The sequence below is a fragment of the Eleutherodactylus coqui genome, chromosome 5 (genome assembly GCF_035609145.1).
Source record: "Eleutherodactylus coqui strain aEleCoq1 chromosome 5, aEleCoq1.hap1, whole genome shotgun sequence".
Lineage (NCBI taxonomy): Eukaryota > Metazoa > Chordata > Amphibia > Anura > Eleutherodactylidae > Eleutherodactylus > Eleutherodactylus coqui.
The window spans coordinates 1595850-1623304 of record NC_089841.1 but is presented as its reverse complement, the minus strand read 5'-3'; the positions used below and the strand labels follow the sequence as shown (position 1 = coordinate 1623304).

Below are 27455 nucleotides of genomic sequence, written 5' to 3'. Positions count from 1 at the left end.
CACTCTCTTGTCGGTGGCCGATTCTTGGTTGCCGCTCCACTGCTGCCCCATCTCGGCGGACGCCCCGGTGAAGGAGGATACGAGGATCGGGAGTGGTTAGAAGAGCCAACATACGATGGCATCGGTGCGGCGTTCATACGGACGTTCGGCCCGATCCGTGCCGCCACCAATGATCGATGGGATTAACAACCATCGGCCCATGCAAAGGCCCTGTAAATGAATGCCAATCGCCACAGACCACTATAGAAGATATGGCAGGAGGATACTGGGCAGCAGGCGGGTAGAAGGAAGTGATGCCGCTGCCCTTACACTTCCCATTGGCAATGCACTCCACAGTTCCTCTGGCACCACAACATTGCCAAGCAAGCCGCCCGTATATCCCCCGACACATGAGCCGTTGGCAGTACTACGCTGTAAGGAAAGCCTAGAAGGAAGGTTGTCGGGCAGGGGGGAGGAGTCAGGCAGCGAGCCCGCTGTACACGTGAGGATGCCTTTATTGGGGTACACAGATCATACATCACACCTTCAGGGTTTGTCATATGAAGTCATTGTGATTAAAGAGCCGCCATCTTCCAGGACGACGTCTTCCTCTGGTATGGCGGCCCGTGAAGTGCGCAGCGTGAGGCCTTTCACAAACCGCGCCTCTCTGGGGAATCTGGAGGAGATCCAGCAGCAGGGAGGGTGACAGCGTGAGACAATATCCACCGGGTACAACGTGATAGTGGGAAACAAATGAAGATGGAGGTGGCGCCCCCAGGGGGTTACATGTTGTTCAGCTCCACCAGCGTCTGGTCCAGCGTCTGCTGAATTTCCAACTTCTCATCCTTGGCCTGGGACAAGGTCTCTGGAGGAGCAAACGCAACAATGGTGACCAAGGTGACAACCCAAGTGAGCCACCACTCACACTCCGCTTATGGTACCCGGGTCAACGTGCGTCTTACAAACATCACCCCATGTGGCCCTCATGACCGCTCACCCGCTACCTCAGTGCATACTCATATGTACATGGTGCATTATCCTGTGCACCCACACAGAGCGGCAGCCCGCACCCACACAGGCCGGCAGCCCGCACCCACACAGAGCGGCAGCCCGCGCCCACACAGAGCGGCAGCCTGCACCCACACAGAGCGGCAGCCCGCACCCACACAGAGCGGCAGCCTGCACCCACCCAGAGCGGCAGCCCGCACCCACACAGAGCGGCAACCTGCACCCACACAGAGCGGCAACCTGCACCCACACAGAGCGGCAGCCCGCGCCCACACAGAGCGGCAGCCTGCGCCTACACAGACTAGCAGCCTGCGCCCACACAGGCCAGCAGCCTGCACCCACACAGACTAGCAGCCTGCACCCACACAGACTAGCAGCCTGCACCCACACAGACTAGCAGCCTGCACCCACACAGACTAGCAGCCTGCACCCACACAGACTAGCAGCCTGCACCCACACAGAGCGGCAGCCCGCGCCCACACAGAGCGGCAGCCCGCGCCCACACAGAGCGGCAGCCCGCGCCCACACAGAGCGGCAGCCTGCGCCCACACAGAGCGGCAACCTGCACCCACACAGAGCGGCAACCTGCACCCACACAGACTAGCAGCCTGCACCCACACAGACTAGCAGCCCGCACCCACACAGAGCGGCAGCCCGCGCCCACACAGAGCAGGATCCGGCACCCACACAGAGCGGCAGCCTGCGCCCACACAGAGCGGCAGCCTGCGCCCACACAGAGCGGCAGCCCGCGCCCACACAGAGCGGCAGCCCGCGCCCACACAGAGCGGCAGCCCGCGCCCACACAGAGCGGCAGCCCGCGCCCACACAGAGCGGCAGCCCGCACCCACACAGAGCAGGATCCTGCACCCACACAGAGCGGCAGCCCGCGCCCACACAGAGCAGCAGCCTGCGCCCACACAGAGCAGGATCCTGCACCCACACAGAGCGGCAGCCCGCACCCACACAGAGCAGCAGCCCGCACCCACACAGAGCAGCAGCCCGCACCCACACAGAGCAGGATCCTGCACCCACACAGAGCGGCAGCCCGCACCCACACAGAGCAGCAGCCTGCGCCCACACAGAGCAGGATCCTGCACCCACACAGAGCAGGATCCGGCACCCACACAGAGCGGCAGCCTGCACCCACACAGAGCGGCAGCCTGCACCCACACAGAGCAGGATCCGGCACCCACACAGAGCGGCAGCCGGCACCCACACAGAGCGGCAGCCTGCACCCACACAGAGCAGGATCCGGCACCCACACAGAGCGGCAGCCCGCACCCACACAGCGCGGCAGCCTTGCACCCACACAGAGCGGCAGCCCGCACCCACACAGAGCGGCAGCCCGCACCCACACAGAGCGGCAGCCCGCACCCACACAGAGCGGCAGCCTGCACCCACACAGAGCGGCAGCCCGCACCCACACAGAGCGGCAGCTCGCACCCACACAGAGCGGCAGCCCGCGCCCACACAGATCGGCAGCCCGCGCCCACACAGATCGGCAGCCCGCGCCCACACAGAGCGGCAGCCCGCGCCCACACAGAGCGGCAGCCCGCGCCCACACAGAGCGGCAGCCCGCGCCCACACAGTTCAGCAGCCTGCACCCACACAGAGCAGCAGCCTGCACCCACACAGACTAGCAGCCTGCACCCACACAGTTCAGCAGCCTGCACCCACACAGGCCAGCAGCCTGCACCCACACAGACTAGCAGCCTGCACCCACACAGGCCAGCAGCCTGCACCCACACAGACTAGCAGCCTGCACCCACACAGAGCGGCAGCCCGCACCCACACAGAGCGGCAGCCCGCACCCACACAGAGCGGCAGCCCGCACCCACACAGAGCGGCAGCCCGCACCCACACAGAGCGGCAGCCTGCACCCACACAGAGCGGCAGCCTGCACCCACACAGAGCGGCAGCCTGCACCCACACAGAGCAGCAGCCTGCACCCACACAGAGCGGCAGCCCGCACCCACACAGAGCGGCAGCCCGCACCCACACAGGCCAGCAGCCTGCACCCACACAGGCCAGCAGCCCGCACCCACACAGAGCGGCAGCCTGCACCCACACAGAGCAGCAGCCTGCACCCACACAGAGCGGCAGCCTGCACCCACACAGAGCGGCAGCCTGCACCCACACAGAGCGGCAGCCTGCACCCACACAGAGCGGCAGCCTGCGCCCACACAGATCGGCAGCCCGCGCCCACACAGAGCGGCAGCCCGCGCCCACACAGAGCGGCAGCCCGCGCCCACACAGAGCGGCAGCCCGCGCCCACACAGAGCGGCAGCCCGCGCCCAGAGCGGCAGCCTGCGCCCACACAGTTCAGCAGCCTGCACCCACACAGAGCAGCAGCCTGCACCCACACAGACTAGCAGCCTGCACCCACACAGTTCAGTAGCCTGCACCCACACAGGCCAGCAGCCTGCACCCACACAGACTAGCAGCCTGCACCCACACAGGCCAGCAGCCTGCACCCACACAGACTAGCAGCCTGCACCCACACAGACTAGCAGCCCGCACCCACACAGAGCGGCAGCCTGCACCCACACAGACTAGCAGCCTGCACACACACAAGCCTGCACCCCCACAGACTAGCAGCCTGCACCCACACAGACCGGCAGCCTGCACCCACACAGACCAGCAGCCTGCACCCACACAGACCAGCAGCCTGCACCCACACAGACTGGCAGCCTGCACCCACACAGACTAGCAGTAATCCATCGTGGCATCTGTGAGTCTTTAGAAGAGAGCTTCCAGCAGAGAAGGAGGAAATCAGCAACATAGAGAAACATCTAGAGCCTTAGGAGGAGAGAAGAATCAGCAGGTGACTGGATGGCAGTGCTGACTACAACTGGCCAAGAGAAATGGACTTACCACATGTCCCCCAATGTGGCTGCAGATTGCTGTAGGGCACTGGCACACCCAGGTTCTGCATTTTACCTCTGTCCAAGACCCCAAACCTCCGAACATGTACCATGAAAACTAGGTACCAGGGAAGGGGGTTCTAGTATGTGGATGAGTGGCACCTACCCCTCAGTGACCCATCATCCATATATATATATATATATATATGGGACCATAGGGAGGGAAGGGACCATGGTGTGCGCTGAATCTGCCCCTCTTACCACCTACATGTACCATATATACTCCACCTGCATGTGGCGCTCTGCAGACCACGTTATGAGAGATATGGCCTCTACCTGGAAGATTTTGGGTTCTCCACCACTTCATGCGGCTGCACTATTAGATATTATAGCTTATACATTTCGGAAGCACCCTCTTATGTCTGCAACTGTCAGGTCTTTGCCAAGGGAACTGATTATGGGACTACCACTCATGACCGCCATTACAGTCACTATTGGGCTCATTACCTAACTAGAAACCCTGACATAACTTTGCTCTCTGCCTTGTGTCAGTCCTCCTTGCATTTTATTCATGCCCATGGGGATCTAATGAGCTATAGGGATACTCTGTGAATACCATTAGTCACAATTCTACATCTGGGGGTCGTGGAGAAGATGGGATTGAATTTGTGGGTGAGAGAGAAAGATGGAGACATAAAAGGACAGCAATGGAGAGAAGCACTTTATTCAGCAGTGATGGAACCGCACGGTGCGACGGAAACCCATGAACGGGAGCAGCAAAATCCTCCATGCCCGGAGTGTAACGTGTCCGGGTCATCGTCCTTCCTGCCCCCCCACTCACACGTAATCACACAAAACACAATAATAACATCTGGGAAGAGAATGAGAGGAAGCACAAGAGCCATCTGTAGTTTATGTACAAGACGAGACCTCCGTGTCGGACATCAGTGACCGCAGAAGATGGGGCGAGCAGCGGAGAGCTAGAAGAGGAGGAGAAGGAGGAAAGTGTGGAGGGTCGTCCAGGATAATGACCGTGTGCATCCAGGCTGGAGAGGTGTGCAACAGAGACAGCGACAGGACCCGAGGATGGACAGAGGTGACAGGCCGTGGAAGGCTCACAGGGAGGTAATGTCATTAAGGGCATTATCCAGCTCCTCACTGATGGCCTTATACTTCATCTTCTGAGCATAGACCTCATCTATAGAGCAGCAGGAAAAGACAGAGGACAGAAAAGTCAGAGCAGAGTACACCAGAGGAGCAAGTACAGTCAGAAGGGAGGGGGGTCAGGTGAAAGCATGGACAGTCCAATGGGAAAACCCAGCAAAGAGAAGCAAGGCAACCCGGTAAGCACAGCTGAGTATGACAACTCGGCAAGTTCACTCCGTACAAAGTACAAAGACAATCCAGCAGGATTCTCATGATGTACGTGCCGGCTGCTCGTGAAGGAGTGTAGTCAGGACACAGACAAGGGGAACACGTGGCAGCCGGACTATGAGGAGCTCCTTTACCTTCAAGGTCATCGATTGTCTTCTCCAGCTTCGCCACTGATTTTTCTGCAAACTCTACTCGGCCATCAGTCTAAAAAACAATTCGGTGTTACACGGTGCAGCGGTGACTTTTAGGAGCGTGTGCAAGTAGGAAGAGGATTCAGACTCACCTCCTTCAGCCGCTCGGTCAGATGTCTTATCTCTTCCTCATAGTGGTCTTCTTTAGATGAGTACTACGGAATGAAAGTTTGAGAAGATCAGGGTCTACTATGCGTCAGCAGGCGTTGTGGACGGTGGAGATCGGCGAGGACACAAGCATTGCACTCCAGTATTAGACATGTTAGAAGGTGGCACTTTCATGCATGGCGGTGAACAGGACGGGGGCAGAATAGGAAGACAGCTTGGGGGTCTTAGACTTGTTAGGAGGGGATATGTTATCACACAGCAGGTTGGCCTGCATACATGTACAGTGATACCTTATCTGCTTGAGCTTCTAGGGACTTTTGGGTATTGGTGACATTCTTGAGCTCCTCTTCCAAGTCGGCACATTTACTGTGCCGGGGTAATAACAGGACGTAAAGCGGGGAAGTGCGGATGGCAGGATGGAGGACGTGTGAGGGAAGAGGGAGAGAGAGAGGTGGAAGAGCAATCATGAGAACAAGAGCCAAAATCAGACAGAAGAGCAGTGAAATACAGAAGATATATCAGACATGGGGGAGGGGAGAGTCTGGTGCAAAGGAGGGGGGAGGGAGTGGAGAGTCTGGTGTAAAAAAGGGGGGGAGGGAGTGGAGAGTCTGGTGTAAAAAAGGGGGGGAGGGAGTGGAGAGTCTGGTGTAAAGAAGGGGGGGAGGGAGTGGAGAGTCTGGTGTAAAGAAGGGGGGAGGGAGTGGAGAGTCTGGTGTAAAGAAGGGGGGAGGGAGTGGAGAGTCTGGTGTAAAAAAGGGGGGGGAGGGAGTGGAGAGTCTGGTGTAAAGAAGGGGGGAGGGAGTGGAGAGTCTGGTGTATAGAAGGGGGGGAGGGAGTGGAGAGTCTGGTGTAAAAAAGGGGGGGAGGGAGTGGAGAGTCTGGTGTAAAAAAGGGGGGGAGGGAGTGGAGAGTCTGGTGTAAAGAAGGGGGGGAAGGGAGTGGAGAGTCTGGTGTAAAGAGGGGGGAGGGAGTGGAGAGTCTGGTGTAAAGAAGGGGCGAGGGAGTGGAGAGTCTGGTGTAAAGAAGGGGGGAGGGAGTGGAGAGTCTGGTGTAAAGAAGGGGGGGAGGGAGTGGAGAGTCTGGTGCAAAGGAGGGGGGAGGGAGTGGAGAGTCTGATGCAAAGAAGGGGGGTGGAGGGAGTGGAGAGTCTGGTGTAAAGGAGGGGGCAGGGAGTGGAGAGTCTGGTGCATAGAAGGGGGGAAGGGAGTGGAGAGTCTGGTATAAAGAAGAGGGAGTGGAGAGAGTCTGGTGCAAAGGAGGGGGGGGGGAATAGAGAGTCTGATGCAGGAGAGGGCGAGGAAGTGGAGAGTCTGGTGCAAAGGAAGGAGTGGGGAGTCCAGTACAAGGGTCAGGGTGGTGGGGGGCGGAGTCTGGTATAAGGATGGGACAGCAGTACATGGTCAGCATCAAATACTGATTGGAATTGACCCAAGCCGATTGCTATCGAGGGTGAATGATGCAATATGCCTGTTACAGCTGGGGAAACCTTGTGAAGGATGTGGCGGCGCCCACATATGGTAATAACCTATGACTCTATAGGTCAGAGGGAGGCAGAGAACCTCCAATGTACAGAAGAGATATGAGCAGAGGATAGACAGCAGAGACGCTCCCCGTCAATACCTCCTCCTCTGCTGCTATCAATGATTTCAAGGCTTGGTCCACGGTGCGAAGTTCTGTTTCTAGCTCTCTGTACCGACTTAGGAAGGAAAAAAGGAAGATGACATCACCAGAGACTTAAAATACGTAGCGCCAAATCCCATCACATGACTCCTGGAATTATGACATCACTCTAGCTTAGTGACATCATATGACTGCATCGCTTTGCATAAGCAACGTCTTGTTTATTAAGTCTCCGTATCATGACATCACTCTGACCCAATGACATCACAGACACCTAACTCAGGACTATGACATCACTCTGCATCATTACAGTTATACACATGGAAATCTACGTCAAGTCAGTGGTGGTGAACTCCAGCAAGGCTCGTGTGCCTAGGAGGAGCCGACTACTCTCATTATCTGCAGAGTACCATCACCTCATGATCGTCTGTATATATCCGGCTTGCTCCCCCTTCCTCTGCTACAACCATAATCCGAGGAAACTGTGAATCTGGGGGATCCTGGATACATGTAATGCAGAGACACAATTTTTACAGATTCTACACATGGGAAACCACTACATAGCGTACAGCGGGGGGAGGTGCTCAGAGAGGAGCAATGGCAAGACTAGGGGTCCAGGGAGGAGCAATGGCCAGACTAGAGACCCAGGGAGGAGAAACTGCAAGACTAAAGGCCCAGGGAGCAGTGATGGCAAGACTAGAGGCTCAGGGAGGAGCAACGGTGAGACTATAGGCCCAAAGAGGAGCAAGGGCAAGACTACCCAGGGAGGAGGAACGACGCCAAGACTAGAGGCCCAGGGAGGAGTGATGATGAGACTAGATGCCCAGAGAGGAGCGACAGTGAAACTAGAGGCCCAAGAAGGAACGATGGCAAGACTAGAGGCCCAGGGAGGTGCAATGGCGATACTAGAGGCCCAGGGTGGAGTAAAGGTAGGACTAGAGACCCAGAGAGGAGTGACGGTGAGACTAGAGGCCCAGGGAGGAGGAACGACAGTCAGACTAGAGGCCTAGGGAGGAGTGACGGTGAGACTAGAGGCTCAGGGAGGAGGGATGGTGAGACTAGAGGCCCAGGGAGGAGGGATGGTGAGACGAGAGGCTCAGGGAGGAGCGATTGTGAGACTAGAGGCCCAGGGAGGCGCGACAGTGTGACTAGAGGCCCAGGGAGGAGCGACGGCAAGGCTAGACACCTAGGGAGGCACGACAGCAAGACTAGACACCTAGAGAGGAACAACAGTGACACTAGAGGCCCATGGTGGAGTGACAGTGAGACTAGAGGCCCAGAGAGGAGTGATGGCGGGACTAGAGACCAAGAGAGAAGCAACAGTCAAACTAGAGGCCCAAGAAGGAGCAACGGCAAGACTAGAGGCCCAGGGACGCGCAATGGCAATACTAGAGGCCCAGGGACGCGCAATGGCAATACTAGAGGCCCAGGGACGCGCAATGGCAATACTAGAGGCCCAGGAAGGAGCGACGGCAAGGCTAAACACCTAGGGAGGAACGACAGTGACACTAGAGGCCCAGGGAGGAGTGACGGTGAGACTAGAGGCCCAGGGAGAAGTGACGGTGAGACTAGAGGCCCAGGGAGGACCAATGGCAGGACCAGAGGTCCAGAGAGGAGTGACTGTGAAACTAAAGACCCAAGAAGGAGCAATGGCAAGACTAAAGGCCCAGGGAGGAGCGACAGCAAGACTAGACACCTAGGGAGAAATGACAGCGACACTAGAGGCTGAGGGAGATGCGACACTAGAGACCCAGGGAGGAGCGATGGTCACACTAGAGGTTACGGTATGGAGAGGTTATAGTGTAATGTAAATGAAGGCTTGTAAAGGAGAAACACCAAAAATGTTGACTTGTAGAATGGATGCCATGGAAACAGAGGACAATTTTTCTATCATAGAATCCTAGAATGGTAGAGTTGGAAGGGACCTCCAGGGTCATCAGATCCACCCCCCTGCTCAGTGCAGTTTCTATAGGAGGTGACTCACCTCTCAGCCACCTCGGCTCGCTCTTCAGATCGCTCTAATTCACCCTCAATAATCACTAATTTGCGGGCAACCTGCGGCAAAAGAGATGGAAGAGTAGATTAGACCCTTGTCCGAAAGTAAAAGACAATCTGAAAGCCAGTAGAACACTGGGGAAGGGGACAAGGGGGACAACGAGGGTAAGACCAGGGGGAGGGGGACTTAAAGGAGACTGAGGGGGCTTTTATACTAACATATACAATAAACCCTCCGGAATGCTCTGGCAGGAGAACGAGCTCCCACACATAATATATTGGGCCAGTTATTCTAATATCGGGGGTCACAGACTGCTGGAACGCAGATATAAGAGAATCTATGAATAAACATCAGCCCTCCATTTCCTGGTAAAAGCAATTAGTCCTGGAACTCCACCCAAAGTTTGGACAAGAGAGGAACGCAGAGCCAGTTCTCAGGAGGCTTCAGATCTTTGGTGTCTCAAGCTTCAGGAAAAAAACAAACTTCTTTACAACATGATTAGAAAACGTGGGGTGCAGACCCCAGGTTACCTACGCATTTCGAGTTGTGATTAGCTCTTACACATAGCATGAAGCTGGAGACACCACACATTTCAAGCTGCCTTGCCATAAGAGAATCATAGTATGGAGTCATCATTGGCAGGTATACCTATACCACACCACAATGGACAACCGTCCACAAGACTCACCTCCTCATACTTCCTGTCAGAGTCCTCAGCAACGTGTTTGGCTTCCTTGAGCTGTAGGTCCTGGTCGTGCATCTTCTCCTCATCCTTGTTGGCCCTGTTCTCTATGACCTTCATTCCTCTGTAAGACAAAGAGAATCCAGGAGAAGTCAGTGGTCCAATAATCTGCAGGATGTATAAATATGTATTAGGGGGTCTGAAAAGTCCTCACACCCTCTCACTCTATACCTGTAATGTTGTGTCCCTGACATTTTGCACTCAGCACCCCATAATGACAAAGTGACAACAGAAATCTTTGCAAATCTTTTAAAAATGAAAGACTCCCATTCTGCAGCGACACAAGTATTCACACCCTTTGGTATGACACTTGTAGCTCCAGGTCTCCCATCTCTCTTGATTATCAAAAAGTTGTATCTACACCGTGATTGGAGTCACCTGGGGGAAATCCAGCTGATTGGACATATGACCTCACATCTATATAAGGTCTCACAGCTCACAATCCTTATCAGAGCTCAAACAAAGCCATGAGGAGGACAGAACTGCCTGTAGAGCTCAGAGACTGGATTGTGTGGAGGCGAAGATCTGGAGAAGCTGCAAAAACATTTCTGCTGCCCTGAAAGTTCTCAAGAGCCCAGCAGCCCCCATAATACTTATATGGAAGAACAGCCAGGACTCTTACTAGAGATGCCAACCCACCAAACTAAGGAGAGAAGGGTCTTGTAAGAGAGGTGACCAAGAGCACAGCCGCCTCCATAATTCTTACATGGGAGAACAACCACCAAGACCTTCCTAGAGCCACCGACCCCCAAACTAAGGGGGAGAAGGGTCTTGTAAAAGAGATGACCAAGAGCCCAGTGGCTCCCATAATACTTACATGGAAGAACAACCAGGACTCTTCCTAGACCTGCTGACCCACCAAACTAAGGAGAGAAGGGTCTTTGTGAGAGAGGAGACCAACAGTCCAGCGGCTCCCATAATACTTACATGGAAGAACCAACAAGACTCTTCCTAGAGCTGCCGACCCACCAAACTAAGGGGGAGAAGGGTCTTGTAAGAGAGGAGACCAAGAGCCCAGTGGCCCCCATAACACTTACATGGAAGAACAACCAAGACTCTTCCTAGAGCTGGTGACCCACCAAACTAAGGGAAGAAGGGTCTTATAAGAGAGGAGACCAAGAACCCAACTGTCACTCTGTTCTGATAACACCAAGATAAAACTTCTTGGGCTCTAAGCATTCTGTCTGGAGTAAACCAGGCGTCACTCATTACCAGCCCAATACCATCCCTACAGTGAAGCCCGGTGGTGGAGCATCATACTGGGATAGGGGAGATGGTCAGGGTGGATGGAAACCAGGCGCCGTTCATCACCAGCCCAATACCATCCCTACAGTGAAGCCCGGTGGTGGTGCATCATGTTGGGGGAGGAGAGACTGGTCAAGGTGGATGGAAACCAGGCGCCGCTCACCACCTGCCCAATATGATCCTTACAGTGAAGCCAGGTGGCGAAGCATCATACTGGGGGAGGGGAGACCAGTCAGGGTGGATGGAAAGCTGAATGGAACGAAGTGCAGAGATAATGACAACCTAATTTAGAGCACAAGGCACCTTAGACTGGACAGAAGGGTCACCTTTCAACAAGACAATGACCCTAAGACCCCAGCCAAGACCACTAAGGAGTGGGGACGACTCTGTGGATGTCCATGAGGGGCCCAGCCAGAGCCCTGAAACCAATGGGACATCTCTGGAGAGACCTGCCAATGGCTGTCGACAGACGGCCCCCCTTTCAACCTGACAGAGGACAGAAAGTCCCCAAATTCAGGGGTGCAAACCTTGCGGCATCCCCAAGAAGACTGGAGGCTGGAATCACTGCCAAAGGGGCTCCGACTAGTACTGAGTGTGACTACTTATGTCACTGCAGGGTGGGGGGGGTTATAAAAACGTACAAAGATTTCTGGGGGTTTGTTGTCACTTTGTCATTATGGGGTACTGAATGCAGAATGAGGGGGACACAAGATAACGTGTGAGAGGGTTTGAGGAGTTTCAGGATCCTCTATATCTGCGATAATGGAGAATGGTGTAATGGGTTAATGAGGATTTGTGAAGCACCTGGTATTAGACCTGGGTCATATTCATACTTTGTGTCACATCCATTGTGGTAACTACAGAGGAGAAATGATGACGCTCCATCTCGTCTGCACATGGCAGATGGGGGCCCATTACAGATGTGACATTGGGGCTCCGGAGCCCACAGTTGGTGCCGCTGCTCACCTCTCGCTCTCATCCACGGCCTTCTCTGTCTCCTCCAGCTTCTGCAGGGCGGTGGCCAGTCTCTCCTGTGCCCGGTCCAACTCTTCCTCTACCAGTTGGATGCGTCTGTTCAGAGAAGCCACGTCCGCCTCCGCCTGGAAGACACGATACACAAGGGAGCTTTGAGCTTCACATGTTACATGGCCACTGGATGACGCTGCGCTCAATGTCTATGTGTGCCTACTGAAGTGTGTGTGATACAAGAGAGAAACAACGGTGCAGACAGAGCAAGGCCACCATTATCCACGCAGACCCTCATTATAACCCCCTGGAGACACCTCATCAGAAGTATAAGCAGCCCCAGCCAGAAACACGGCACAGAGGTGCTATGAGGACACAGGTGATATTACAGCTGGAAGCTCCGGTGATGCCGGCGGCACAGGTACATGAAATATTCAACAGAGAGACACGACGACACTGAAACCTGAGGAATGTGCGAGGGGTTAAATTGTCACTTGTAGGCTATACACATGGATGGTTCTAATACTCACAGTATGGTGGACAGTGTAACGATGTCACAGAACGCTGGATACGTGGACAGTGTAAGGCTGTGACAATATGGTGGAGACGTGGATGGTGTAAGGATGTGACAATATGGTGGAGATGTGGAAGAAGAAAGGATGTAACAGAATGGTGGAGATGTGGATGGTGTAAGGATGTGACAATATGGTGGAGATGTGGAAGAAGAAAGGATGTAACAGTATGGTGGAGATGTGGACAGTGTAGGGATGTAACAGTATGGTGGAGATGTGGATGGTGTAAGGATGTGACAATATGGTGGAGATGTGGATGGTGTAAGGATGTGACAATATGGTGGAGATGTGGATGGTGTAAGGATGTGACAATATGGTGGAGATGTGGATGGTGTAAGGATGTGACAATATGGTGGAGATGTGGATGGTGTAAGGATGTGACAATATGGTGGAGATGTGGAAGAAGAAAGGATGTAACAGTATGATGGAGATGTGGAAGAAGAAAGCATGTAACAGAATGGTGGAGATGTGGACGGTGTAAGGATGTAACAGAATGGTGGAGATGTGGACGGTGTAAGGATGTAACAGAATGGTGGAGATGTGGACGGTGTAAGGATGTAACAGTATGGAGGAGATGTGGAAGAAGAAAGGATGTGAGAGTATGGTGGAGATGTGGAAGAAGAAAGCATGTAACAGAATGGTGGAGATGTGGACAGTGTAGGGATGTAACAGTATGGAGGAGACGTGGACGGTGAAAGGATGTGACAGTATGGTGGAGACGTGGAGGGGGTAAGTATGTAACAGTATGGTGGAGATGTGGACAGTGTAAGGATGTAACAGTATGGTGGAGACGTGGATGGTGTAAGGATGTAACAGTATGGTGGAGATGTGGACGGTGTAGGGATGTAACAATATGGTGGATACGTGGACAGTGTAAGGCTGTGACAGTATGGTGGAGAAGTGGATGGTGTAAGGATGTGACAATATGGTGGAGATGTGGAAGAAGAAAGGATGTAACAGAATGGTGGAGACGTCGACGGTGTAAGGATGTAACAGTATGGTGGAGATGCACAGGGGATAAGGATGTAACAATATGGTGGAGATGTGGACGGTGTAAGGATGTAACAGTATGGTGGAGATGCACAGGGGATAAGGATGTAACAATATGGTGGAGATGTGGACGGTGTAAGGATGTAACAGTATGGTGGAGATGTGGACGGTGTAAGGATGTAACAGTATGATGGAGATGTGGATGGTGTAAGGATGTGACATTATGGAGGAGATGTGGACAGTGTAGGGATGTAACAGTATGGAGGAGATGTGGAAGAAAGGATGTGAGAGTATGGTGGAGACGTGGACGGTGAAAGGGTGTGACAGTATGGTGGAGATGTGGAAGAAGAAAGGATGTAACAGAATGGTGGAGACGTGGACGGTGTAAGGATGTAACAGTATGGTGGAGATGCACAGGGGGTAAGGATGTAACAATATGGTGGAGATGTGGACGGTGTAAGGATGTAACAGTATGGAGGAGACGTGGACGGTGAAAGGATGTGACAGTATGGTGGAGACGTAGATGAAGTAAGGATGTAACAGTATGGTGGACATGTGGACGGTGAAAGGATGTAACAGTATGGAGGAGACGTGGAAGGTGAAAGGATGTGACAGTATGGTGGAGACGTGGAGGGTGTAAGGATGTAACAGTATGATGGATACGTAGACAAAGTAAGGATGTGACAGTATGGAGGAGATGCAGAGGGTGTAAGGATGTAACAGTATGGTGGACATGTGGACGGTGTAAGGATGTAACAGTATGGTGGACATGTGGACAGTGTAAGGATGTAACAGTATGGAGGAGATGTGGAAGAAGAAAGGATGTAACAGTACAGGGAGACGTGGACGGTGTAGGGATGTAACAGTATGGTGGAGACGTTGACAGTGTGAGGTTGTAACAGTATGGAGGAGACGTGGACGGTGAAAGGATGTAACAGTATGGAGGAGACGTGGACGGTGTAGGGATGTAACAGTATGGTGGAGATGTGGAAGAAGAAAGGATGTAACAGTATGGAGGAGACGTGGACGGTGAAAGGATGTAACAGTACAGGGAGACGTGGACGGTGTAGGGATTTAACAGTATGGTGGAGATGTTGACAGTGTGAGGTTGTAACAGTATGGAGGAGACATGGACGGTGAAAGGATGTAAGAGTATGGTGGAGATGTGGAGGAAGAAAGGATGTGACAGTATGGTGGAGATGCAGAGGGGGTAAGGATGTAACAGTATGGAGGAGATGTGGACCCTGTAAGGATGTAACAGTATGGTGGAGATGTGGACAGTGTAAGGATGTAACAGTATGGTGGAGATGTGGACAGTGTAAGGATGTAACAGTATGGTGGAGATGCAGAGGGGGTAAGTATGTAACAGTATGGTGGAGATGTGGACAGTGTAAGGATGTAACAGTATGGTGGAGATGCAGAGGGGGTAAGTATGTAACAGTATAGTGGAGACGTGGATGGTGTAAGGATGTAACAGTATGGTGGAGATGTGGATGGTGTAAGGATGTAACAGTATGGTGGACATGTGGACGGTGTAGGGATGTAACAGTATGGAGGAGATGTGGATGGTGTAAGGATGTAACAGTATGGTGGAGATGTGGAAGAAGAAAGGATGTAACAGTATGGAGGAGACGTGGACGGTGAAAGGATGTAACAGTATGGAGGAGACGTGGACGGTGAAAGGATGTAACAGTACAGGGAGACGTGGACGGTGTAGGGATTTAACAGTATGGTGGAGATGTTGACAGTGTGAGGTTGTAACAGTATGGAGGAGACATGGACGGTGAAAGGATGTAAGAGTATGGTGGAGATGTGGAGGAAGAAAGGATGTGACAGTATGGTGGAGATGCAGAGGGGGTAAGGATGTAACAGTATGGAGGAGATGTGGACCCTGTAAGGATGTAACAGTATGGTGGAGATGTGGACAGTGTAAGGATGTAACAGTATGGTGGAGATGCAGAGGGGGTAAGTATGTAACAGTATAGTGGAGACGTGGATGGTGTAAGGATGTAACAGTATGGTGGAGATGTGGATGGTGTAAGGATGTAACAGTATGGTGGACATGTGGACGGTGTAAGGATGTAACAGTATGGTGGAGATGTGGAAGAAGAAAGGATGTAACAGTATGGTGGAGATGTGGAAGAAGAAAGGATGTGACAGTATGGAGGAGATGCACAGGGGGTAAGGATGTAACAGTATGGAGGAGACGTGGACGGTGTAAGGATGTAACAGTATGGTGGAGATGTGGAAGAAGAAAGGATGTGACAGTATGGAGGAGATGCACAGGGGGTAAGGATGTAACAGTATGGAGGAGACGTGGACGGTGTAAGGATGTAACAGTATGGTGGAGATGTGGACAGTGTAAGGATGTAACAGTATGGTGGAGATGTGGAAGAAGAAAGGATGTGACAGTATGGAGGAGACGTGGACGGTGTAAGGATGTAACAGTATGGTGGAGATGTGGACAGTGTAAGGATGTAACAGTATGATGGAGATGTGGAAGAAGAAAGGATGTGACAGTATGGAGGAGACGTGGACGGTGTAAGGATGTGACAATATGGTGGACATGTGGACGGTGTAAGGATGTAACAGTATGGTGGAGACGTGGACGGTGTAAGGATGTAACAGTATGGAGGAGACGTGGACGGTGTAAGGATGTAATAGTATGGTGGACATGTGGACAGTGTAAGGATGTAACAGTATGGAGGAGACGTGGACGGTGTAAGGATGTAACAGTATGGAGGAGACGTGGACGGTGTAAGGATGTAATAGTATGGTGGACATGTGGACGGTGTAAGGATGTAACAGTATGATGGACATGTGGACAGTGTAAGGATGTAACAGTATGGAGGAGACGTGGAAGAAGAAAGAATGTAACAGTACAGGGAGACGTGGATGGTGTAGGGATGTAACAGTATGGTGGAGATGTTGACAGTGAACGGATGTAACAGTAGGGAGGAGACATGGATGGTGTAAGGATGTAACAGTAGGGAGGAGACGTGGACAGTGAAAGGATGTAACAGTATGGTGGAGATGCAGAGGGGGTAAGGATGTAACAGTATGGAGGAGACGTCCACGGTGTAAGGATGTAACAGTATGGTGGAGATGCACAGGGGGTAAGGATGTAACAGTATGGAGGAGACGTGGACGGTGAAAGGATGTAACAGTATGGAGGAGACGTAGATGAAGTAAGGATGTAACAGTATGGTGGAGACGTAGATGAAGTAAGGATGTGACAGTATGGTGGATGAGGTTCAGCCCTTCTACATATCGGTAGCCACAGAATTACTATAAGTAACTACCTTCTATCGGACCCAGAGCCACATGTGACCCTTCTTACCCGCTCCCGGGTCTCCCTCTCCACAGCCAGCTCCTTCCTTAGCCGGTCTCCTCGCTCCTCAGCATTATCCACCTTCTCCTGAAGGTCCTGGATCTTCTTCCTCACTGCTGCTATCGATTTGGCGCCGGGCAGGGATGACCTACAGGCGAGTTTATTCTGTATCTCATCTCGTCAGCAGGAAGGCCACAGATGCCCACAGAGCCAACAATAGTGGTGGCTCCACTGGTACAAGTGTAGACCCCAAGGTCACCTAGAAAGAACTAATATACTGTGCAAACTCACTAGTACCTCAGTGAAGAAACTGGATGCTCACCATGATGATATCATCACACCAATGACATCACCATCAAAACAAAGATGTCACTGCAGAACATCAATGTCACTCCTGCCAATGATGCCACCACTACAGCGATGCTACACGCACAAATGATGTCACCACCGCATAGATCACTGAGCAGCATCTGAGATGATCTGCAGGGACAGGCAGAGTCTTGGCCGCAGTGCATCAGATGCATTCTGGGTAAGCACCGGAATGTGTGGTCGGACAGTGCCATCTGCTGTAGCCCATCACCTAAACCTGGGAGGCTGCAGATATTGGGAAGACAACGAAGGTAAGCGCAGTGACATCACCAACGCGTCTCCAGACTACAGGCTGACAGAGCGCCAACCGGCGACCAACACCCCCACCCCGCCAGGGAAAGCGAAGAGAACCAAAATTCAAATGATACTTAAAAGTGACTGACTTCATCAGTGTGTGACATCATCAGTGACATCATCAGTGACATCATCAGTGACCGCTACGTCGCTTTTTATTGGAATATGGAGGAATAACGGCTAGGTTGTATTTTCGTCATCTGCGGCCATGAACTCCTTCCTACTGCTGGGGACTTTTTGGATGGGGGTTCAGATCCTTTTTGTGGTGGAGCAGTAGATGCTCCTCACCCGGCTGCGTTACTTCACACATAGCCCCTGCTGCTGATAAATCTCTATTTTAGACATCTCATCAGTGACATCATCAGTGACATCATCAGTATGGCAGTTCACATCTCTTGTGGTAGAACATGTGAGCGTGCCTCCTCGCAGGAGCCTCCAGCAAGACGACAGCCACGCGGCTTCACTAGAAGGACATATAAGGAATCCAAGTGCCGAGACCGCTGATACAAGAGACCGCACCAGCAGAGTGAGGGGAGTGCCGAGACCGCTGATACAAGAGACCGCACCAGCAGAGTGAGGGGAGTGCCGAGACCGCTGATACAAGAGACCGCACCAGCAGAGTGAGGGGAGTGCCGAGACCGCTGATACAAGAGACCGCACCAGCAGAGTGAGGAGAGTGCCGAGACCGCTGATACAAGAGACCGCACCAGCAGAGTGAGGGGAGTGCCGAGACCGCTGATACAAGAGACCGCACCAGCAGAGTGAGGGGAGTGCCGAGACCGCTGATACAAGAGACCGCACCAGCAGAGTGAGGGGAGTGCCGAGACCGCTGATACAAGAGACCGCACCAGCAGAGTGAGGGGAGTGCCGAGACCGCTGATACAAGAGACCGCACCAGCAGAGTGAGGGGAGTGCCGAGACCGCTGATACAAGAGACCGCACCAGCAGAGTGAGGGGAGTGCCGAGACCGCTGATACAAGAGACTGCACCAGCAGAGTGAGGAGAGTGCCGAGACTGCTGATACAAGAGACCGCACCAGCAGAGTGAGGGGAGTGCCGAGACCGCTGATACAAGAGACCGCTCCAGCAGAGTGAGGGGAGAGCCGAGACCGTTGATACAAGAGACCGCACCAGCAGAGTGAGGAGAGTGCCGAGACTGCTGATACAAGAGACCGCACCAGCAGAGTGAGGGGAGTGCCGAGACCGCTGATACAAGAGACCGCACCCGCAGAGTGAGGAGAGTGCCGAGACCGCTGATACAAGAGACCGCACCAGCAGAGTGAGGAGAGTGCGGAGACCGCTGATACAAGAGACCGCACCCGCAGAGTGAGGGGAGTGCGGAGACCGCTGATACAAGAGACCGCACCAGCAGAGTGAGGGGGTGCGGAGACCGCTGATACAAGAGACCGCACCAGCAGAGTGAGGGGGTGCGGAGACCGCTGATACAAGAGACCGCACCAGCAGAGTGAGGGGAGTGCCGAGACCGCTGATACAAGAGACCGCACCAGCAGAGTGAGGAGAGTGCCGAGACTGCTGATACAAGAGACCGCACCACCAGAGTGAGGGGAGTGCCGAGACCGCTGATACAAGAGACCGCACCAGCAGAGTGAGGAGAGTGCCGAGACTGCTGATACAAGAGACCGCACCAGCAGAGTGAGGGGAGTGCGGAGACCGCTGATACAAGAGACCGCACCAGCAGAGTGAGGAGAGTGCCGAGACCGCTGATACAAGAGACCGCACCAGCAGAGTGAGCAGAGTGCCGAGACCGCTGATACAAGAGACCGCACCAGCAGAGTGAGGAGAGTGCCGAGACTGCTGATACAAGAGACCGCACCAGCAGAGTGAGGGGAGTGCGGAGACCGCTGATACAAGAGACCGCACCAGCAGAGTGAGGAGAGTGCCGAGACTGCTGATACAAGAGACCGCACCAGCAGAGTGAGGGGAGTGCGGAGACCGCTGATACAAGAGACCGCACCAGCAGAGTGAGGAGAGTGCCGAGACCGCTGATACAAGAGACCGCACCAGCAGAGTGAGGAGAGCGCGGAGACCACTGATACAAGACACCGCACAAGCAGAGTGAGGAGAGTGCCGAGACTGCTGATACAAGAGACCGCACCAGCAGAGTGAGGGGAGTGCCGAGACCGCTGATACAAGAGACCGCACCAGCAGAGTGAGGAGAGTGCCGAGACTGCTGATACAAGAGACCGCACCCGCAGAGTGAAGAGAGTGCCAAGACCGCTGATACAAGAGACCGCACCACCAGAGTGAGGGGAGTGCCGAGACCGCTGATACAAGAGACTGCACAAGCAGAGTGAGGCGAGTGCGGAGACTGCTGATACAAGAGACCGCACCAGCAGAGTGAGGGGAGTGCGGAGACTGCTGATACAAGAGACCGCACCAGCAGAGTGAGGAGAGTGCCGAGACCGCTGATACAAGACACCGCACCAGCAGAGTGAGGAGAGTGCCGAGACCGCTGATACAAGAGACCGCACCAGCAGAGTGAAGAGAGTGCCGAGACCGCTGATACAAGAGACCGCACCAGCAGAGTGAGGGGAGTGCCGAGACCGCTGATACAAGAGACCGCACCAGCAGAGTGAAAAGAGTGCCGAGACCGCTGATACAAGACACCGCACCAGCAGAGTGAGGAGAGTGCCGAGACTGCTGATACAAGAGACCGCACCAGCAGAGTGAGGGGAGTGCGGAGACCGCTGATACAAGAGACCGCACCAGCAGAGTGAGGAGAGTGCCGAGACCGCTGATACAAGAGACCGCACCAGCAGAGTGAGGGGAGTGCCGAGACCGCTGATACAAGAGACCGCACCAGCAGAGTGAGGGGAGTGCGGAGACCGCTGATACAAGAGACCGCACCAGCAGAGTGAGGAGAGTGCCGAGACCGCTGATACAAGAGACCGCACCAGCAGAGTGAGGGGAGTGCCGAGACCGCTGATACAAGACACCGCACCAGCAGAGTGAGGAGAGTGCCGAGACCGCTGATACAAGAGACCGCACCAGCAGAGTGAAGAGAGTGCCGAGACAATTACACCACAAGTGTGAAAATCAGTCCGACCCCGCTGTGCAGAAACAGATGTAGCAGAGCTGGAACTGAACATCTGGAGGAGCAGAGTGTGCGTCCTTCTAGCTCTGAGTACAGATAATGTAGTAGGTGTGACCGGCAGTCCTATGTAACACCACAGATAACACATTGATACATCTCTGAGTATAGATAATGTAGTAGGTGTGACCGTCAGTCCTATGTAACACCACAGATAATACATTGATACCGCTCTGAGAACAGATAATGTAATAGGTGTGACCGGCAATCCTATGTAACACCACAGATAATACATTGATACCGCTCTGAGAACAGATAATGTAGTAGGTGTGACCGTCAGTCCTATGTAACACCACAGATAATACATTGATACCGCTCTGCGTACAGATAATGTAGTAGGTGTGAACGGCAGTCCTATGTAACACCACAGATAATACATTGATATCCCTCTGAGTACAGATAATGTAGTAGGTGTGACCGGCAGTCCTATGTAACACCACAGATAACACATTGATACATCTCTGAGTACAGATAATGTAGTAGGTGTGACCGTCAGTCCTATGTAACACCACAGATAATACATTGATATCCCTCTGAGTACAGATAATGTAGTAGGTGTGACCGGCAATCCTATGTAACACCACAGATAATACATTGATATCCCTCTGAGTACAGATAATGTAGTAGGTGTGACCGGCAGTCCTATGTAACACCACAGATAACACATTGATACATCTCTGAGTACAGATAATGTAGTAGGTGTGAACGGCAGTCCTATGTAACACCACAGATAATACATTGATATCCCTCTGAGTACAGATAATGTAGTAGGTGTGACCGGCAATCCTATGTAACACCACAGATAACACATTGATACATCTCTGAGTACAGATAATGTAGTAGGTGTGAACGGCAGTCCTATGTAACACCACAGATAACACATTGATACATCTCTGCGTACAGATAATGTAGTAGGTGTGAACGGCAGTCCTATGTAACACCACAGATAACACATTGATACATCTCTGAGTACAGATGATATAGTAGGTGTGACCGGCAGTCCTATGTAACACAGAGTCAAGGCAATCTCAGCTCTGCTGCATGTGTATCTCTCAGGTCCGCAGCTCCTACCTCATCTTCTGTCTTTCTGTCTTCTCACCATCTATGTCCTCTGCTGTCAGAGATCTCTCTCTGGGATGTAATGACCCCCCCCCCCCCCTGCCCCCCCATCATCCTCCCTCTTAACTCTTCACCTCCTGCTCTAAGTGACGCAATGTAACCATGATCCATCTATAGAAAGAACGCGCCCCATAGACTAGGAATACAGAAATGTGTCCTCACCGCCCCTCCTTGTAATCTGCCTCCTCTGTACTATACCGTGTACCTCCTGCCCCTCCTTGTAATCTGCCTCCTCTGTACTTCTCTATACCGTGTATCTGCTGCCCCTCCTTGTAATCTGCCTCCCCTGCACTTCTCTATATCGTGTATCTGCTGCCCCTACTTGTAATCTGCCTCCCCTGCACTTCTCTATATCGTGTATCTGCTGCACCTCCTTGTAATCTGCCTCCCCTGCACTTCTCTATATCGTGTATCTGCTGCCCCTCCTTGTAATCTGCCTCCTCTGTACTTCTCTATATCGTGTACCTCCTGCCCCTCCTTGTAATCTGCCTCCTCTGTACTTCTCTATATCGTGTATCTGCTACCCCTCCTTGTAATCTGCCTCCCCTGCACTTCTCTATATCGTGTACCTCCTGCCCCTCCTTGTAATCTGCCTCCTCTGTACTTCTCTATACCGTGTATCTGCTGCACCTCCTTGTAATCTGCCTCCCCTGCACTTCTCTATATCATGTACCTCCTGCCCCTCCTTGTAATCTGCCTCCCCTGCACTTCTCTATACCGTGTATCTGCTGCCCCTCCTTGTAATCTGCCTCCCCTGCACTTCTCTATATCGTGTATATCCTGCCCCTCCTTGTAATCTGCCTCCCCTGCACTTCTCTATACCGTGTATCTGCTGCCCCTCCTTGTAATCTGCCTCCCCTGCACTTCTCTATATCGTGTATATCCTGCCCCTCCTTGTAATCTGCCTCCCCTGCACTTCTCTATACCCTGTATCTGCTGCCCCTCCTTGTAATCTACCTCCTCTGTACTTCTCTATACCATGTACCTCCTGCCCCTCCTTGTAATCTGCCTCTCCTGCATTTCTCTATATCATGTACCTCCTGCCCCTCCTTGTAATCTGCCTCCCCTGCACTATACCGTGTATCTCCTGCCCCTCCTTGTTATCTGCCTCCTCTGTACTTCTCTATATCGTGTACCTCCTGCCCCTCCTTGTTATCTGCCTCCTCTGTACTTCTCTATATCGTGTATCTGCTGCCCCTCCTTGTAATCTGCCTCCCCTGCACTTCTCTATATCGTGTATCTGCTGCCCCTCCTTGTAATCTGCTTCCCCTGCATTTCTCTATATCGTGTATCTCCTGCCCCTCCTTGTAATCTGCCTCCCCTGCACTTCTCTATATCGTGTATCTCCTGCCCCTCCTTGTAATCTGCCTCCCCTGCACTTCTCTATATCGTGTATCTGCTGCCCCTCCTTGTAATCTGCCTCCCCTGCACTTCTCTATATCGTGTATCTGCTGCCCCTCCTTGTAATCTGCTTCCCCTGCATTTCTCTATATCGTGTATCTCCTGCCCCTCCTTGTAATCTGCCTCCCCTGCACTTCTCTATATCATGTACCTCCTGCCCCTCCTTGTAATCTGCCTCCCCTGCACTATACCGTGTATCTCCTGCCCCTCCTTGTTATCTGCCTCCCCTGCATTTCTCTATACCGTGTACCTCCTGCCCCTCCTTGTAATCTCCCTCCCCTGCACTTCTCTATACCGTGTATCTGCTGCCCCTCCTTGTAATCTGCCTCCTCTGTACTTCTCTATATCGTGTATCTGCTGCCCCTCCTTGTAATCTGCCTCCTCTGTACTTCTCTATATCGTGTATCTGCTGCCCCTCCTTGTAATCTGCTTCCCCTGCATTTCTCTATATCGTGTATCTGCTGCCCCTCCTTGTAATCTGCCTCCCCTGCACTTCTCTATATCGTGTATATCCTGCCCCCCCTTGTAATCTGCCTCCCCTGCACTTCTCTATACCGTGTATCTGCTGCCCCTCCTTGTAATCTGCTTCCCCTGCATTTCTCTATATCGTGTATCTGCTGCCCCTCCTTGTAATCTGCCTCCCCTGCACTTCTCTATATCGTGTATATCCTGCCCCCCCTTGTAATCTGCCTCCCCTGCACTTCTCTATACCGTGTATCTGCTGCCCCTCCTTGTAATCTGCTTCCCCTGCACTTCTCTATATCGTGTATCTCCTGCCCCTCCTTGTAATCTGCCTCCTCTGCACTTCTCTATATTGTGTACCTCCTGCCCCTCCTTGTAATCTGCCCCCCCTGCACTTCTCTATATCGTGTACCTCCTGCCCCTCCTTGTAATCTGCTTCCCCTGCATTTCTCTATATCGTGTACCTCCTGCCCCTCCTTGTAATCTGCCTCCCCTGCACTTCTCTATATCGTGTATCTGCTGCCTCTCCTTGTAATCTGCCTCCCCTGCACTATACCGTGTACCTCCTGCCCCTCCTTGTAATCTGCCTCCCCTGCACTATACCGTGTACCTCCTGCCCCTCCTTGTAATCTGCCTCCCCTGCACTATACCGTGTACCTCCTGCCCCTCCTTGTAATCTGCCTCTCCTGCACTATACCGTGTACCTCCTGCCCCTCCTTGTAATCTGCCTCCCCTGCACTATACCGTGTACCTCCTGCCCCTCCTTGTAATCTGCATCCCCTGCACTTCTCTATATCGTGTATCTCCTGCCCCTCCTTGTAATCTGCCTCCCCTGCACTATACCGTGTATCTGCTGCCCCTCCTTGTAATCTGCCTCCCCTGTACTTCTCTATATCATGTATCTCCTGCCCCTCCTTGTAATCTGACTCCCCTGCATTTCTCTATACCGTGTATCTCCTGCCCCTCCTTGTAATCTGCCTCCCCTGCACTTCTCTATATCGTGTATCTGCTGCCCCTCCATGTAATCTGCTTCCCCTGCATTTCTCTATATCGTGTACCTCCTGCCCCTCCTTGTAATCTGCCTCCCCTGCACTTCTCTATATCGTGTATCTGCTGCCCCTCCTTGTAATCTGCTTCCCCTGCATTTCTCTATATCGTGTATCTGCTGCCCCTCCTTGTAATCTGCTTCCCCTGCATTTCTCTATATCGTGTATCTGCTGCCCCTCCTTGTAATCTACCTCCCCTGCACTTCTCTATATCGTGTATCTGCTGCCCCTCCTTGTAATCTGTTTCCTCTGCACTTCTCTATACCGTGTCCCTCCTGTCCCTCCTTGTAATCTGCCTCCCCTGCAGTTCTCTATATCGTGTATCTGCTGCCCCTCCTTGTAATCTGCCCCCCCTGCACTTCTCTATATCGTGTATCTGCTGCCCCTCCTTGTAATCTGCCTCCTCTGCACTTCTCTATATCGTGTACCTCCTGCCCCTCCTTGTAATCTGCCTCCCCTGCACTTCTCTATATTGTGTATCTGCTGCCCCTCCTTGTAATCTGCTTCCCCTGCACTTCTCTATATCGTGTATCTGCTGCACCTCCTTGTAATCTGCCTCCCCTGCACTTTTCTATATCGTGTACCTCCTGCCCCTCCTTGTAATCTGCCTCCTCTGTACTTCTCTATACCGTGTATCTGCTGCACCTCCTTGTAATCTGCCTCCCCTGCACTTCTCTATATCATGTACCTCCTGCCCCTCCTTGTAATCTGCCTCCCCTGCACTTCTCTATACCGTGTATCTGCTGCCCCTCCTTGTAATCTGCCTCCCCTGCACTTCTCTATACCATGTACCTCCTGCCCCTCCTTGTAATCTGCCTCTCCTGCATTTCTCTATATCATGTACCTCCTGCCCCTCCTTGTAATCTGCCTCCCCTGCACTATACCGTGTATCTCCTGCCCCTCCTTGTTATCTGCCTCCTCTGTACTTCTCTATATCGTGTACCTCCTGCCCCTCCTTGTAATCTGCCTCCTCTGCACTTCTCTATACCGTGTATCTGCTGCCCCTCCTTGTTATCTGCCTCCTCTGTACTTCTCTATATCGTGTATCTGCTGCCCCTCCTTGTAATCTGCCTCCCCTGCACTTCTCTATATCGTGTATCTGCTGCCCCTCCTTGTAATCTGCTTCCCCTGCATTTCTCTATATCGTGTATCTCCTGCCCCTCCCTGTAATCTGCCTCCCCTGCACTTCTCTATATCGTGTATCTCCTGCCCCTCCTTGTAATCTGCCTCCCCTGCATTTCTCTATATCGTGTATCTGCTGCCCCTCCTTGTAATCTACCTCCCCTGCACTTCTCTATATCGTGTATATCCTGCCCCTCCTTGTAATCTGCCTCCCCTGCACTTCTCTATATCGTGTATCTGCTGCCCCTCCTTGTAATCTGCCTCCCCTGCACTTCTCTATATCGTGTATCTGCTGCCCCTCCTTGTAATCTGTTTCCTCTGCACTTCTCTATATCGTGTATCTGCTGCCCCTCCTTGCAATCTGCCTCCCCTGCACTTCTCTATACCCTGTATCTGCTGCCCCTCCTTGTAATCTGCTTCCCCTGCATTTCTCTATACCGTGTACCTCCTGCCCCTCCTTGTAATCTCCCTCCCCTGCACTTCTCTATATTGTGTATCTGCTGCCCCTCCTTGTAATCTGCTTCCCCTGCATTTCTCTATATCGTGTATCTGCTGCCCCTCCTTGTAATCTGCCTCCCCTGCACTTCTCTATATCGTGTATATCCTGCCCCCCCTTGTAATCTGCCTCCCCTGCACTTCTCTATACCGTGTATCTGCTGCCCCTCCTTGTAATCTGCTTCCCCTGCATTTCTCTATATCGTGTATCTCCTGCCCCTCCTTGTAATCTGCTTCCCCTGCACTTCTCTATACCCTGTATCTGCTGCCCCTCCTTGTAATCTGCTTCACCTGCACTTCTCTATATCGTGTATCTGCTGCCCCTCCTTGTAATCTGCTTCCCCTGCACTTCTCTATATCGTGTATCTCCTGCCCCTCCTTGTAATCTGCCTCCTCTGCACTTCTCTATATTGTGTACCTCCTGCCCCTCCTTGTAATCTGCCCCCCCTGCACTTCTCTATATCGTGTACCTCCTGCCCCTCCTTGTAATCTGCCCCCCCCTGCATTTCTCTATATCGTGTACCTCCTGCCCCTCCTTGTAATCTGCCTCCCCTGCACTTCTCTATATCGTGTATCTGCTGCCTCTCCTTGTAATCTGCCTCTCCTGCACTTCTCTATACCGTGTATCTGCTGCCCCTCCTTGTAATCTGCCCCCCCTGCATTTCTCTATATCGTGTACCTCCTGCCCCTCCTTGTAATCTGCCTCCCCTGCACTTCTCTATATCATGTATTTCCTGCCCCTCCTTGTAATCTGCCTCTCCTGCATTTCTCTATATCATGTATCTCCTGCCCCTCCTTGTAATCTGCCTCCCCTGCAGTTCTCTATATCGTGTATCTGCTGCCCCTCCTTGTAATCTGCCTCTCCTGCATTTCTCTATATCATGTATCTCCTGCCCCTCCTTGTAATCTGCCTCCCCTGTACTTCTCTATACCGTGTATCTCCTGCCCCTCCTTGTAATCTGCCTCCCCTGCACTATACCGTGTATCTGCTGCCCCTCCTTGTAATCTGCCTCCCCTGCACTATATCGTGTATCTGCTGCCCCTCCTTGT

At 52.8% G+C, this 27455-nt stretch overlaps 2 protein-coding genes across 5 annotated transcripts in view; both read right to left on the bottom strand.

Annotated features, from left to right (window-relative positions):
• Positions 1-476: 476 nt before the first annotated feature.
• Positions 477-27455, bottom strand: part of TPM2 (tropomyosin 2) — a 52982-nt gene continuing 26003 nt past the window's right edge. Inside the window, exons 3-9 of one of the 4 annotated variants that reach the window (XM_066602192.1) lie at positions 12094-12227; positions 9829-9946; positions 9129-9199; positions 7145-7220; positions 5509-5571; positions 5360-5429; positions 477-844 (exon numbers count right to left, since the gene is read on the bottom strand). In XM_066602192.1, the coding sequence (XP_066458289.1) occupies positions 762-844; positions 5360-5429; positions 5509-5571; positions 7145-7220; positions 9129-9199; positions 9829-9946; positions 12094-12227 (615 nt within the window). In that variant the 3' untranslated portion in view covers positions 477-761. Of the gene's footprint in view, positions 845-4559; positions 5050-5359; positions 5430-5508; positions 5572-5814; positions 5891-7144; positions 7221-9128; positions 9200-9828; positions 9947-12093; positions 12228-27455 lie in introns of those variants that run through there. The other 3 variants (XM_066602190.1, XM_066602191.1, XM_066602189.1) reach the window with 3 other exon arrangements.
• Positions 14730-21905, bottom strand: LOC136629246 (putative proline-rich protein 21). The gene is made up of 2 exons (XM_066605405.1): positions 21832-21905; positions 14730-17134 (listed from the first exon to the last, which is right to left on the bottom strand). The coding sequence occupies exon 2, from the start codon at positions 16473-16475 to the stop codon at positions 14730-14732; it is 1746 nt and encodes a 581-aa protein (XP_066461502.1). The 5' UTR covers positions 16476-17134; positions 21832-21905.